Source organism: Triticum aestivum, chromosome 4D, assembly GCF_018294505.1.
Source record: "Triticum aestivum cultivar Chinese Spring chromosome 4D, IWGSC CS RefSeq v2.1, whole genome shotgun sequence".
In the NCBI taxonomy this organism is placed as follows: domain Eukaryota; kingdom Viridiplantae; phylum Streptophyta; class Magnoliopsida; order Poales; family Poaceae; genus Triticum; species Triticum aestivum.
In genome coordinates this window covers 349240510-349253912 of record NC_057805.1, presented here as the reverse complement: position 1 = coordinate 349253912, position 13403 = coordinate 349240510, and the positions used below count along the sequence as shown (strand labels likewise).

General features: G+C 51.2%; 2 protein-coding genes across 2 annotated transcripts; one reads left to right on the top strand and one right to left on the bottom strand.

The window, feature by feature from the left end:
- The first annotated feature begins 1992 nt into the window (after positions 1–1992).
- Positions 1993–5104, top strand: LOC123097850 (receptor-like protein kinase HERK 1). The gene is made up of 2 exons (XM_044519695.1): positions 1993–4773; positions 4997–5104. The coding sequence occupies exons 1-2, from the start codon at positions 2233–2235 to the stop codon at positions 5102–5104; spliced, it is 2649 nt and encodes an 882-aa protein (XP_044375630.1). The 5' UTR covers positions 1993–2232.
- Positions 5105–5114: 10 nt separating this feature from the next.
- Positions 5115–10859, bottom strand: LOC123097849 (calcium-transporting ATPase 4, endoplasmic reticulum-type). Its single transcript, XM_044519694.1, has 8 exons — positions 9254–10859; positions 9012–9078; positions 8779–8903; positions 8055–8333; positions 7577–7954; positions 6657–6766; positions 6325–6553; positions 5115–5938 (listed from the first exon to the last, which is right to left on the bottom strand). Exons 1-8 carry the CDS (start codon positions 10676–10678, stop codon positions 5363–5365), a joined length of 3189 nt encoding a protein of 1062 aa, XP_044375629.1. The 5' UTR covers positions 10679–10859; the 3' UTR covers positions 5115–5362.
- Between the last annotated feature and the right edge of the window lie 2544 nt (positions 10860–13403).

The following is a 13403-nucleotide window of genomic DNA, read 5'->3' as shown; positions in this document are numbered from 1 at the left end:
TATATTCCTTCCTAGTAACCACGTTCCTACACGTATCTCCGATGTGACAGCTCACTTGATCAACTCATTTTCTTTCCATCTCCGCGGGTCACCAACTCTGTTTTTTGTTGGTTGTTAGAGAGACGGCGACATGGCGTCCCACAACGTGGAACCGTGCACTCCGGAAAGACCAAGCCAACATTCATCAACTCGATCACCAACGCAAGCAATCGAACACGAATTATTAGGCGACCACATCTACAAAGAAAACAGGAGCACGCACGTACGCGATCCAGAACCTAATTTTCAAGTACGCTCCGAGTCAAGGGAAACGGGCTGGACGGGCACCGCGTAACCCGTCCCTCTCCGCCACGCTCATCCCCACCTCCACCTCCAGCCGTTGGTTCGTTCCTTCCCTCCCCAAAGCGATCGGGTCAACCCGGGCGCTGCATGCAGCTGTAGCACACTGCTGGCCCTTGAATGCGATGCATGCTTCCGTCGCCGCGCCGACGCATACCGTATCGACGGCGACGGCGATGCCAATCATGCCTCTACTTGCAACATTATCCTGCCGTGTGGTAGATGGATACCCACCCCGTGCATGCATTCATTCATCCCCCTTTCTGTCTCCTACGTACACGAACACGACGACAGCGCCCCTCCCTACACCTGCCTGTACAGGAGTACAGGAACATACCATCTCGATCGCCTTCATGATGATCTTCTAATCTAATCTGCAGTGCCGCCGCCATCGTACGAGATCGAGCTGTTCACACTGCAGTAGTATTTCACACTTACGATACAGTACATATTTTGCTGGTAAAATATACTACCACCGTCCTTTGAAGAGTTACTTCCAACTTTGTTAGAAAGTCAAATTTTTTATGTTTGACCGTATTTATATAATAATGCACCAACATTTATGCCATTAAATTAGTAGCATTAGATTCATGTTAAAATATATTTTCATCATATACCTATTTGGTTTCACAAACATTAATATATTTTTGCATAAACTCGGTCAAACATTGAGATAGTTTGACCCTTCAATAAAGTTGGAAATACACTCTTTAAAGGACCGAGGGAGTAGAGATGAGACTGAATGTTAGCCAACGGATGCGAGGACTGCGTTGCATGCCAAAACACATCTGGACCGCGAGATCCAGATGGATGCCGACGGCATGAGAGTCCGCGTTGGACATGCCCCACATTTACCATCTCAGGAGGAGCAGGAGCAGTGCCATCCAGTAAGCGCCGGAGACGCGTACATACACCACCGGCCGGGAAAAGAAAACGAATGTACGAACTGCGCCTGGTCGTCGTGGCGCGCACGACGGTGGTACGAAAACGACGGCTGCTCCGGTCGCGTGCGGTGGTCGACGGAGGTGGTTGGAGACTTCCTCGGCCCTTCCTTCCCACCGAGCCGAGCACAGCACAATGGTCGAGGGATCAGATCGTTCCCCTTTACGTTCCTAAACAAAGGGCCACGATTCACACGACAAAATGCATGGTTTTCCCTCGCAGTCGTTTTCACCTGCGACTGCGAATGTGTCACCGTGGGATTTGACATGTCGCGAGAGGCCACAACAGAAAAGGTGCCCCGTGCTCTCGTGGAACCTTTTATCTGGCCTCAGTGTTGGTACTACAGTAATTCCTAGTGCCACGGAACATGACAATGAGAACCAGTTGACAGTAAAAGAGACCTAAGAGGCACCCGGTCCGTTCATCACACGCTGCAAAAACTTTCGCCTTGTCTTTGTTTAACAATATATATGTTGACGTTTCTTCATAGAGGATCACACGAGAAATTTACCGAATCGAATATATGCCAGACAATCTGTAAACCAAGAAAATGACGGCATTAGAAAGCTCCTGATTTCCCCCGCAAACAAGGAAAAGGCTCCTGATAATATATGAAATTCAAGCCTATCTCTCCACCTGAGATCCTGAGAAAATGACACCGCAATACGCAGTGCTCCCCAGCTAATCAAATACCCCCGCCACATCCAAGAGCTCATCAAAACCTAGCATCGATTCACTTTCCTTCCTGTGGGTATTAGCAGCAGTCGCTAACTCCTTGTGCTCCTCATCGTCAAGCAACAAGTGTCAACTCTCAACAACACCTCTACAAAAGCAATCGTCCACTCTGGTGATGCTCTCCAGTTTGTGCGCATCCCTGTCGATGAAGGCCTCCGTGCCCTTCTCCTAGAGCCCCGTGCCGATCGCCGATGCTTTGGCCGGAATTCTTACACCATGCCGCCGGTTCTTGACATGCTCGTGCGGCTCCTCGTCGCGTCCGTGCTGCTCGGCGCAGCCAGTGGCGCGTTTACCCCCGCGGACAACTACCTCGTCCTCTGCGGCACGTCGGCGAGCGCCACCGTCGCCGCCGGACGGACGTTCGTCGGGGACGCGCGTCTGCCGGCCAAGTCGCTGGCCGCGCCGCAGAGCGTCGAGGCCAACACATCGCGGACCGCGGTCGTCCCGTCCGGCGAGTCGGAGCTGTATCGGTCCGCACGCGTGTTCACCGCGCCAGCTTCCTACACGTTCGCCGTCAAGCAGCCCGGCCGGCACTTCGTGCGCCTTCACTTCTTCCCCTTCCCCTACAGGTCTTACGACATGGTGGCGGACGCCGCGTTCAACGTGTCCGTGCAGGGCGCGGTGCTCGTCAACGGGTACACGCCCAAGAACGGCACAGCGGAGCTCAGGGAGTTCTCCGTGAACGTCACCGGGGGCACGCTGGTGATCGCGTTCGCGCCGACGGGGAAGCTCGCGTTCGTGAACGCCATCGAGGTCGTGTCGGTCCCCGACGAGCTCATCGCCGACATGGCCAGGATGGTGGACGGCGCCGTCCAGTACACCGGGCTGTCGACGCAGGCGCTGGAGACGATCCACAGGATCAACATGGGCGTTCCCAAGATCACGCCCGGCAACGACACGCTGGGGAGGACGTGGTTGCCGGACCAGAGCTTCCAGGTCAACACCGACCTAGCGCAGCACAAAGACGCCAAGCCCCTGACGATCAAATACGACGAGAAATCGGCACTCTCGTCCGCGTACACGGCGCCGGCGGAGGTCTACGCGACGGCGACGAGGCTGAGCACGGCGGGCGAGACCAGCACCATCAACGTGCAGTTCAACATCAGCTGGAGGTTCGACGCCCCGGCCGGGTCGGATTACCTGCTCCGGTTCCACTGGTGCGACATCGTCAGCAAGGCAGCCATGGGAATGGCCTTCAACGTCTACGTCGGCGGGGCGGTGGTGCTCGACAACTACGAGATTTCGCGTGACACGTTCAACCGGCTATCCATACCGGTGTACAAGGACTTCCTCCTGGGCGCCAAGGACGCCAAGGGCGCCATCACCGTGAGCATCGGGTCGTCCACCGAGGACAACGCGTTGCCTGACGGCTTCCTCAACGGCCTCGAGATCATGAGTATAGTCGGGAGCGCCGGCGCCGGCGCTGCCGCCACGTCCCCGCGCAGTTCAAAGGTCAAAATCGGGATCATCGCCGGCTCGGCCGTCTGCGGGGCCACGCTGGTGATGGTGCTCGGGTTCATCGCCTTCAAGATGCTGCGCGGGAGGGAGCCGGAGAAGAAGAAGCCGGCCGACGCCTGGTCGCCGTTCTCGGCGAGCGCGCTGGGCTCTCGCTCGCGCTCCCGGAGCTTCTCCAAGAGCAACGGGAACACCGTCCTGCTCGGGCAGAACGGCGCCGGCGCCGGGTACAGGATCCCGTTCGCGGCGCTCCAGGAGGCGACCGGCGGGTTCGACGAGGGGATGGTCATCGGCGAGGGCGGGTTCGGGAAGGTGTACAAGGGCACGATGCGCGACGAGACGGTGGTGGCCGTGAAGCGCGGCAACCGGCGGACGCAGCAGGGGCTGCACGAGTTCCACACGGAGATCGAGATGCTGTCCCGGCTGCGCCACCGGCACCTGGTCTCGCTCATCGGCTACTGCGACGAGCGCGGCGAGATGATCCTCGTGTACGAGTACATGGCCATGGGCACGCTGCGGAGCCACCTCTACGGCGCCGGCCTCCCGCCCCTGTCGTGGGAGCAGAGGCTGGAGGCCTGCATCGGCGCCGCGCGGGGGCTGCACTACCTCCACACCGGCTCCGCCAAGGCCATCATCCACCGGGACGTCAAGTCGGCCAACATCCTCCTCGACGAGAGCTTCATGGCCAAGGTGGCCGACTTCGGGCTGTCCAAGAACGGGCCGGAGCTGGACAAGACGCACGTGAGCACCAAGGTGAAGGGCAGCTTCGGGTACCTGGACCCGGAGTACTTCCGGCGGCAGATGCTGACGGAGAAGTCGGACGTTTACTCCTTCGGCGTGGTCCTGCTGGAGGCGCTCTGCGCCCGCACCGTCATCGACCCGACGCTGCCGCGGGAGATGGTGAGCCTGGCGGAGTGGGCGACGCCGTGTCTCAGAAACGGCCAGCTCGACCAGATCGTCGACCAGAGGATCGCCGGGACGATACGGCCGGGGTCGCTCAAGAAGCTCGCGGACACGGCCGAGAAGTGCCTCGCCGAGTACGGGGTGGAGCGGCCCACCATGGGGGACGTGCTCTGGTGCCTCGAGTTCGCGCTGCAGCTGCAGGTGGGGTCGTCAGACAGCTCGGACGTCGACACCATGTTGCCGCCGGCGCCGCCCGTGCCCGTGAAAACGCCTGAGGTTCAGCGTCGCCTGTCCGCCGCTACCGTGGCGACTGACGCTGCTGCCATGACCACCAACTTGGGTGACCTAGACGGAATGTCCCTGAGCGGAGTATTCTCGAACATGATCAAGAGCGACGAGGTCAGGTGAAGCCAAAAGGTGCTTCGTCCACGTTGTACAAACTGAAGCACGTGTATATTCGGTCAATTTAGTGTTTATAGCATGTAGTACATGACAAACGATGTACAAACTTTTATGTAGAAGAAAGTTATATCAAATAGTTATGTACCGTACCAATAAGGAGTAACAGATTCTCCTGATTTCACAAAAGTAACCACACTATGGATATGTATATGATCGGCAGAGGCAGCGGCTTATACTCCAGGATGAGTATAAGCAGAATCGCTATGTGAACAAGGCCGAGACAAAAATACATAAACCAGGAGGTGTCACTGCATTCAGAGCAGAATAATTCGTGGATATAAGTGAAAGATTACTGTAGTAAGTGGGCAAGAAACCATGCTGTATCTCCAGCACATTCGTAACACCAATTTTTGTTACAAATGAATAAATGAGTCTGTTAAACTCGAGGCATGATTATGAGTTCTATAGAGTAGCCTAACTTCCATCATGCTCAACAAAGAGCAGAGCCCTCGGATCTCGAGAAAAATAAAGGGGTCTCACCAGACGTCTACTCCCCCGTGGCGATCTAATACTCAATCACTACCTTCTACTCTTCCTTCCGCTTTCCTAATTGCTTTCTGGCCCGAGCTGTCAAGCACCGCCCCACAAACTTAAGAACCTCATCGATGAGAACCACTGGGAATGCAACTGCTACGACCAAAAGCCATTCGTTGAAACTGAGGGGCACAATCCCGAAGATTTGGGTAAGGAAAGGCACGTAGAGGATCAAAAAATGAAGCCCAAATGACACCGACATTGCCAGAAGAAGCCAGGGGTTAACCAATGGAGGCATGCTCAGAAGGCTGCCATCCTCAGACAGGGCATTCAGTGAGTTGAACATCTCAATGGACACCAAGACAGACAGGGAGAGGGTTGTTGCTTTTATTTTGCCACCCTGGAAGTAATCGCAAGGGTTCTCATCAAAATTGAATGTCCTTGCCCCTGCTGTGAATGATGACACGTTGAAACCCTCCCATGAGGGGCACTGGCCCCAGTTTGAGAGCTGGGAGTATGAAACAAGAGTGTGACCATCACTAGCCAGATCAATTCCCAGGAAAGAGCCGTGAGTGTACCAGATGATAAAGATTCCAACCGTTGCAATCCCAACATACAGCCCAATAACCTACACACATGTTCATAAATTTCAAACATAAGTACAACTGCATCCATTCACAAATTAATATTCTATGCAAGTACACAAATCAATAAAATCAATAAGGCCAGAAGACCCATAATGATGTGCCAAAAGACCACATCATGTGGAAGCTATACTCCCAGTTCATTTAATTAGGAATGAACTCTTGTTTTAATTTCTGGACATAAATACTAACAAAATGCTTGTTGCGGAAGTGCTGACTGTTTATAAGGTGTTCAAAAGTGTATATACCATAATTGCTATTGCTGAAAAGCTACGTGGAACACAGTAAATTAATTCACTGTAAGGGCTTCAAAGCAATTGATTTAAGATGAGGATACTTGAGGAAGTGCACGATATACAGGAAAACATACCATGTAGCGGAACAGGATCCAAGGAGTGATTAATGAATCATCACTTCTTCTAGGAGGTTTCTTCATGATATCCTTATCTGGTGGATTGAATCCCAAAGCTGTTGCAGGAGGGCCATCCGTAACAAGATTGACCCACAGAAGTTGTACTGGAATGAGGCCTTCTGGGATACCTAAAGCCGACGTGAGGAATATGGAAGCAACTTCTCCAATGTTCGAAGATATCATATATCTGCAGTGCCACATGGATCATATGAACTTGTTGCATTTGTTTTTTATGTTTCAAGTAATTAGCAAACGAAATGGTTAAAACATAGCTAACAAAAAAGATGTACCTTATAAAAGCCTTCATGTTGTTGTAAATGGACCTTCCTTCACCAACAGCTGAGACAATTGTACTGAAGTTATCATCTGCAAGCACCATATCTGAAGCTTCTTTTGCAACCTAACACATCATAAGGAGAACGGAAAAAGGTTACAAGTCCACTCTGCACATGTGAGAACCGCTAACAAAAACACGCCTTTAGGAACTCAGAAAAATGTGTCCCAACTTCCAAGACCTTGGCCAGGCAGCAAGTGAAACAGATTTTTCACCATTATGTCGTCTTTGTTGTTTTCATCTCTGCTCATGCCCGCAATGCATGCATACGTGTCAATTTATACCTTTCATTAAGTTAGGGTTCTATCCACACCATGTTAACAAACATAGCATGCATTATTTGATCACAGAAGGCCATCATGAGTAACACATTTCACAAAAAGGATACAGTGGAGGCAGGACAGGGAACACCATTAAATCAAAATAGAAAGATGAATGAAAAAAGCAATGAAAATCTAATGAAGGCAATAGGAATCATATCATTATCGCAGACTTATTTTGTGTATCTTGAGTGTTACTAGCATCGACTATTCAGCAGGAAAGTAGCCTTAGGGTTGATGAGTAACAGATCATTGTGATGGTGCAGCAAACATTACATAAAACAACTATAGCAAACGCTAAACAATAATGATAATAATAATAATTGCAAGTAGAAGCACCTTAAGTGATAGAAGACAATCAGACACTAACAAAATGGATTCAATTGCATATGTAAGGTGATTAGGTGCAGCCTAAAACAGTACTCTTGAGATGTCAGCAGGTGACATTTTTCTACGGAAATAACCAAATAAGCTAACAATGAACTACACGAAATAGGAATGGATCTTAAAAATAGAACTAAAAAGAACGACTGATTTAAAGAGAAAGAAGGCAGACCTCAGTCCCTGTAATGCCCATCGCGATTCCAATATCAGCTAATTTCAGAGCCGGCGCATCATTCACTCCATCACCAGTCATTGCAACAACTTCACCATCTTCTTTGAGCAGCCTAACAATTTCCTGCTTATGTTTTGGCTCTGCTCTTGAGAAGAGAAGGCCACCTGTTTGCCTCAAAATCTTCTTTTTATCAGGAAGAGCCATAAATTCCTTCCCTGCAAAGCTCATTGAGCTAATGTTTTCACTGGGACCAAAAACCCCAATCTCACGGCATATTGCCTCTGCTGTTTCTTTGTTATCACCTGTTATCACCATAACACGTATACCAGCAGCCCTGCAATCTTCAATTGCTTTGTGGACTTCTTCTCGTGGAGGATCCTGTAGTAGTATAGTAATAATGATGTTTAAGATACATGCAGTTATCAAATTAGGACTGCATATTTATTTACAGAATTTCCATGGACTGAGAAGGTCTCACCCTTAGACCAACAAAACCACAGAATATCAGATTATTCTCTATGGAAGAGTAGTATGCAGGATCAAGTAGATATTTGTGAGCGGGATGCTCTTCTCCATCATATGTTGCAAATTCTGCCAGATCTTCCTTGTATGCAAAGCCCAAACAGCGCAATGCACTGCCAGACATTTCACGAAGTGTTGACAATACGAGTGCCTTGGCACCCTCATCCAAGAGCACAACTGATCCATCGAGCAACTGAATATAGGCACTTCTCTCTAGCAAATTTTCTACTGCTCCCTGCAAGAGTACACTTTTACCATAAATATTCGTAGGAGAGAAAATGACATGACCAGAAACATTGGATGGAAGCAGCAATATGACATGAATACATGGTACTTGCTACTCACAGAAGCAAATAAGAAACTCAATGCCACATTGTAGCTGAATCTATAACCAACTGACTGAAAGTAAGTAAATATGCATTGATAACTAGATAAAGAGAATTAAGATTTGATGATATGGCAAAGATGAGCCCTAGTTTCAAGAGAAAAGGATGGCAAAAAAATGGTACGGTGTACAATGACAATACACGTTATGTTATTTCCAGCATTATGAAGAATAAAATGTGAGTAAGCCAAATTCCAGAAAAATAATATTTATACGCACTAGACGACTTGAAATACAAAAGTGCAACATATGTTAATCCACAACAGAACTAAACGATATGAAATACTCCAAATACCTTCACAAGCAGCAAATTCTTTCCAGTCTCTGCTTTTTTCACAATAACTCCCATTGATTTTCTAGTGCGATCAAATTCCAGTGTCCCTACTCTTTTAGCATCGTTGTTCCACCATTGACAGCACCCTTCAAACAACAAAGATACAAAAATTATGTCAGGTCTTCTCTTTCTACATAAAAGGTTAATAATGCAATCAGATTATATAGTATTGTTCACAAAAGAAATCAACATACTTAGCAAATCAGATGAATCCAGAGATGGAGTATATCCACCAGGGAGCCCCATTTTCTCGACCAAAACCTGGCACATGCATAATACAATCACTCCCCAGTACAAGTGATAAAATTACTGTAAGTTAATGAAATAGAGACAGTGTTATCTTAAAAAGCATTCAAATTAGATTGTAGAATTGACAAGTAAAAGCAACATGCAACATATGTATATGTTTATATCTTGCTTCATTAACAAATCATACCTTCAATGCAGCCTCTGTGGGCATCCCAGTAGCAACATATTGATGCTCAGAGTGTGCAATACTTGCATCATTGCAGAGTGCAGCTATCTTCGCAATCATCTGGAGGTTATCATCCATGTTCAAAGTTGGCCAGTCATGTATCTTGCCATCACTTGGATCATAAGTGGTACCATCAACCTTAAAGTTCCTAAGTGTATCGGGCCACCTCCCAATTGCCACAAGCCTCACCGCTGACATCTGGTTGGTGGTCAGAGTTCCTGTCTTATCAGAGCAAATCACTGTTGTGCAACCTAATGTCTCAACACTGGGTAACTTTCTCACGAGTGCATTCTTCTGAGCCATCTTCCTGGTGCCTAGTGCCAAGCATGTGGTGATCACAGCAGGCAGGCCCTCTGGAATTGCAGCAACAGCCAGTGCCACTGCAATCTCAAAGTAATATGTGCACTTCTCGAATGAGAACTTAAAATTCGTCGGCCAGCCATCCACATACTCCCAGGTGAGGAAATACTTGACGTTAATGAGCCAAACCAAGATACATATCACTCCAATAATGGCAGTCAGCGCCTCACCGAACTCATTGAGCTTCTTTTTCAGCGGTGTGTCATCCTCCTCCTGCGATGCCTCCTGGATCTGCGAATGGATCTTGCCTATTTCAGTGGCCATGCCAGTTCCAGTCACCACACAGACGGCACTGCCGTTGACAATGGTGGTGCCAGCAAAGACCATGCACTCCTTCCCCTGGATATCTGTGTCCTCGAGATGAATCTTGTGGCTGGTCTTGTTAACCGAAGAGGTCTCGCCAGTGAGGGATCCCTGCTCAACACGGAGGGTAGAGCTGATAAGCTGGAGCACACGCATGTCGGCGGGGACCTTGTCGCCCACGCGGAGCTCGACGATGTCTCCGATGACGAGGTCGCGCGCAGGGAGCCCATGCTTCCAGCGGCCGTCGCGCTTGACGGTGGCGTGCTCGGACTGGATCTCCTTGAGCGCCTCGAGCGCCTTCTCGGCGTTGCTCTCCTGCCAGACCCCGACGACGGCGTTGACGATGAGGATGAGGAAGATGACGAGCGGCTCGACGAAGGCGGTGGCCCTGACCTCGCCGCCCTCGGCGCCGTCGTAGAGCGCGAGCACGAAGGAGACGACGGCGGCGGCGAGGAGGATGCGGACGAGCGTGTCGTTGAACTGCTCGAGCACCAGCTTCCACAGGGACGGCGGCGCGTGGCGCTCCAGCTCGTTGGGCCCGTACTTGTGCAGCCGCGCCGCCGCGTCGTCGGAGCTGAGGCCGCGGTCCGCCGAGACGCCGAGCTCCGCCAGGCAGTCGCTCGGGGTGCGCGCCCAGAAGGGGAAGACGGGCACGTCGGGGTCGGCCCCGGGGGAACCGGATCCATCCGGCCGCGCGGCCTCGTCCTGCCCGCCCTTGCCCATTTGTTTTGTGGCGACGACTCGAGATTCGAACGGAGAGGAGACGCTCCTACCTAGGGTTCCCGTCGGCGGCGAGATCGCATGGAACCCTTAACCCTAGAAGGGGATGGAGGCGGCGGGGAGGGGAGCGGGGACTGGGCTGGGTGGGAGAAGAGGGCGATTGGTGGTGCAGTGGTGGTGTGGATTCGAAAGCAGGCTGGGGAAGGACGGGGGGCTTTTGCCTTTGTTTTTCCGCTTTTCTTTATGGCGTAAACTATTTTCTTACTCCAAATCGATCGCGACAGGGAAGAAATATTAATCTTCGTGAGCTTGCGCGGCGCACGCCCCGGGTGGTTCATTCCCTAGTCATCTTGGACTTTTGTGTGTCTGCGGGTGGGGGCGCCTATGAGGTGGGACCCTTCGTCAGCGAGCGAAAGGGTCGTTATTGTGGCGGCTAGTACTACTTTCGATGATGATATGTGCCGATTGGTTAATTAATTAACCGGTAAGGTATGGGGTTCTTGATAGAGAGATGCCTTGCTTGACCCGGAGCGGAGGCCACGTCACCAGGCGACGCGCCTCCAACGGTATGTGCCACTGAAGCGTGGGGCCGCTTCGAGCCTTGGCCCACACGCAGTGAGGGGCGTGCTGCTTTTGTGGCTGGCGGGACCGCTTTGCGCGGATCGGGGTGCGAGGAATCTTTCCGGCGAGTGGTGGCGTGACGTCAGTCGGGCCAACCATCGCACGGCGCTGGGCGCTCCGCCCGAGCGCAGCCGCTAATGACGCACCTCCGGCCAATGGCGCGGCGCCACCTGTACCCCGCGCCTCCTGATTTTTAGGCTGATCACAATGGGGAGTAATTTGGACTAGGCGCATGCATATGTTACTAGTCTATGTTACCACCTTTATAGTGGGTTGTAACATGTATGTGGTATTATGCAAACCATTATTTATTAAAATATAGACTCATTTTGCCTTGGGATATGTTATGTTACAGTAACATATTATGCTACTTCAACCATCTCTCCTTATTGAATACATGTCATGTAAGCAAAAAAAATTAAGATGTGTTATGTTACTTGCTATGTTACTCCCAGTATGACCAGCCTTACCGGGTTCCCTCCCGGGCTGCAAAAGAGGAATTCTGGAAGCTACTACCGGGCGATGGACCTGTTGGGGAGGCACGAGCACGGGCAGTCGCGCGAACGCAGCAGCTTCGGCTGCGCCCTGCACGTTCCGGTGCCGTGCCGTGCGCTGCCATGCCATCGCACATCGCCGTGCAGTGCGCACGCGCGGGGAATCGGCCGAACCTGCTACGTACGGGCAGCACCGCAGAGATCGGGGTCAGGCACGCGGCGCACCACGTTGTTCCTGGAGCGCAGAGGGTGTCAAGTGGTAGCCTGGTAGGTAGTGTAGTGGAGTTTGTATATGCAGGTGACCTCCTCGCTGTCGTCGATTCCTTTTCGGCAGGAGTGGTGCGAGATCTGGATACATATTTTACGGGGAAACGGAGACCGCACTAAGCGTGGATCGCGGATTTCGCAGCTTCCGCGTAGCTGCAGTACGGCGGGTACAGTACAGTACGAAGGGAGCCAATGCCACCGTACCGTGGGGGCACGGTTCGCCGTCCGTGGGAGCCAGCCAGAAGCGCACATGCGGTGGCCTCGGGTTGCACACGGGATCGAATCGGACGCATGGCGGTGACAGGGCTGTGCTGGGGCAGCAGACCAAAAGGAAAAGATATTGGGAGATGGTGAGGAAACCAATCCACCCGTAACCTGCCGTTTTCTTCTCATCTGAGTACCTCTTCTTCTTCATCCGTGCTAGCCCTCCCTTAGCTCCGTCGCCGTACCGAGCCCTCAACCGTCAGCACCGCCACAACACTCCTCCCGTCACTCTCGCAGCCGTGGACACTCGCCGGCCTAGACGCCGTCGTGGCACTTCCAGCTCCTTTTGGACTGCATCATGCCCTCAATGTGTTCTACACATTGTCCAACCAGTTTTTGATGATCGTTTTGTAGGCAAGACAATGATTCATCGGATGAGGAGTATGACCAACGGAGCTTGATGAATTAATTCAAAAGAAGTAGTTCTTTGATTCATCGGATTGAGACGAAGAAGCGGAGATGATTGTGATCATGAGCATCCTTCGGGAAATGGACCGAGAGGTGGAACACATTCTAAACTTCAAGGGTTCGCTCAAAGCAAGAAGAGTTCTGAACCGGGATCAGGTCTCTGGAGCATGGCTGCTCTACAAGGTTGATCCCGGACCAACATTCCCAGATGAATGGTTTCACTAACGCTTATGTATGCGCAAACCCTTATTCTTGCGCGTGGTGGAGGGAGTGGAGGCACACTATCCCTACTTAAAGCTCACTAGGGATTGTTGCGGAAAACTATCATTCTCTGCTAAGCGGAAATGCACGGCTGCTACGAGGATGCTTGCACTTGGTACCGTTGTTGATGTCATTGGTGAGATGGTCCGGATAGGGGAAAGCACATGCCTAAAGAAACTATCAAGTTTGTTCGCGACATGGTGGAGGTGTTTGGAGCAGAATATCTAAGAGAACCAAATGAGGAGGACACAGAAAAGTTGCTAGCTGGAGAGGCAAGAGGTTTTTCAGGTATGCTTGATTCAATTGATTGCATGCATTGGCAATGAAAGAACTGCCCGAATGGTTTGCGCGGGATGTACTAAGGTCACATCAAAGAGGCCACCGTCATATTGGAAGCAATGGCATCACATGAC

What these genes read in the sequence shown, in the direction of transcription:
- LOC123097850 (XM_044519695.1), top strand. Translation starts at nt 2,233, where the DNA reads ATGCCGCCGGTTCTTGACATGCTCGTGCGGCTCCTCGTCGCGTCCGTG. An exon ending in ACATGATCAAGAGCGACGAG is followed by an intron (nt 4,774 to 4,996) that starts GTCAGGTGAAGC and finishes TATGATCGGCAG; the next exon opens with AGGCAGCGGCTTATACTCCA.
- LOC123097849 (XM_044519694.1), bottom strand. Translation starts at nt 10,678, where the DNA reads ATGGGCAAGGGCGGGCAGGACGAGGCCGCGCGGCCGGATGGATCCGGT. An exon ending in AGAATTTGCTGCTTGTGAAG is followed by an intron (nt 8,334 to 8,778) that starts GTATTTGGAGTA and finishes GTACTCTTGCAG; the next exon opens with GGAGCAGTAGAAAATTTGCT. An exon ending in AACATGAAGGCTTTTATAAG is followed by an intron (nt 6,554 to 6,656) that starts GTACATCTTTTT and finishes GTGGCACTGCAG; the next exon opens with ATATATGATATCTTCGAACA.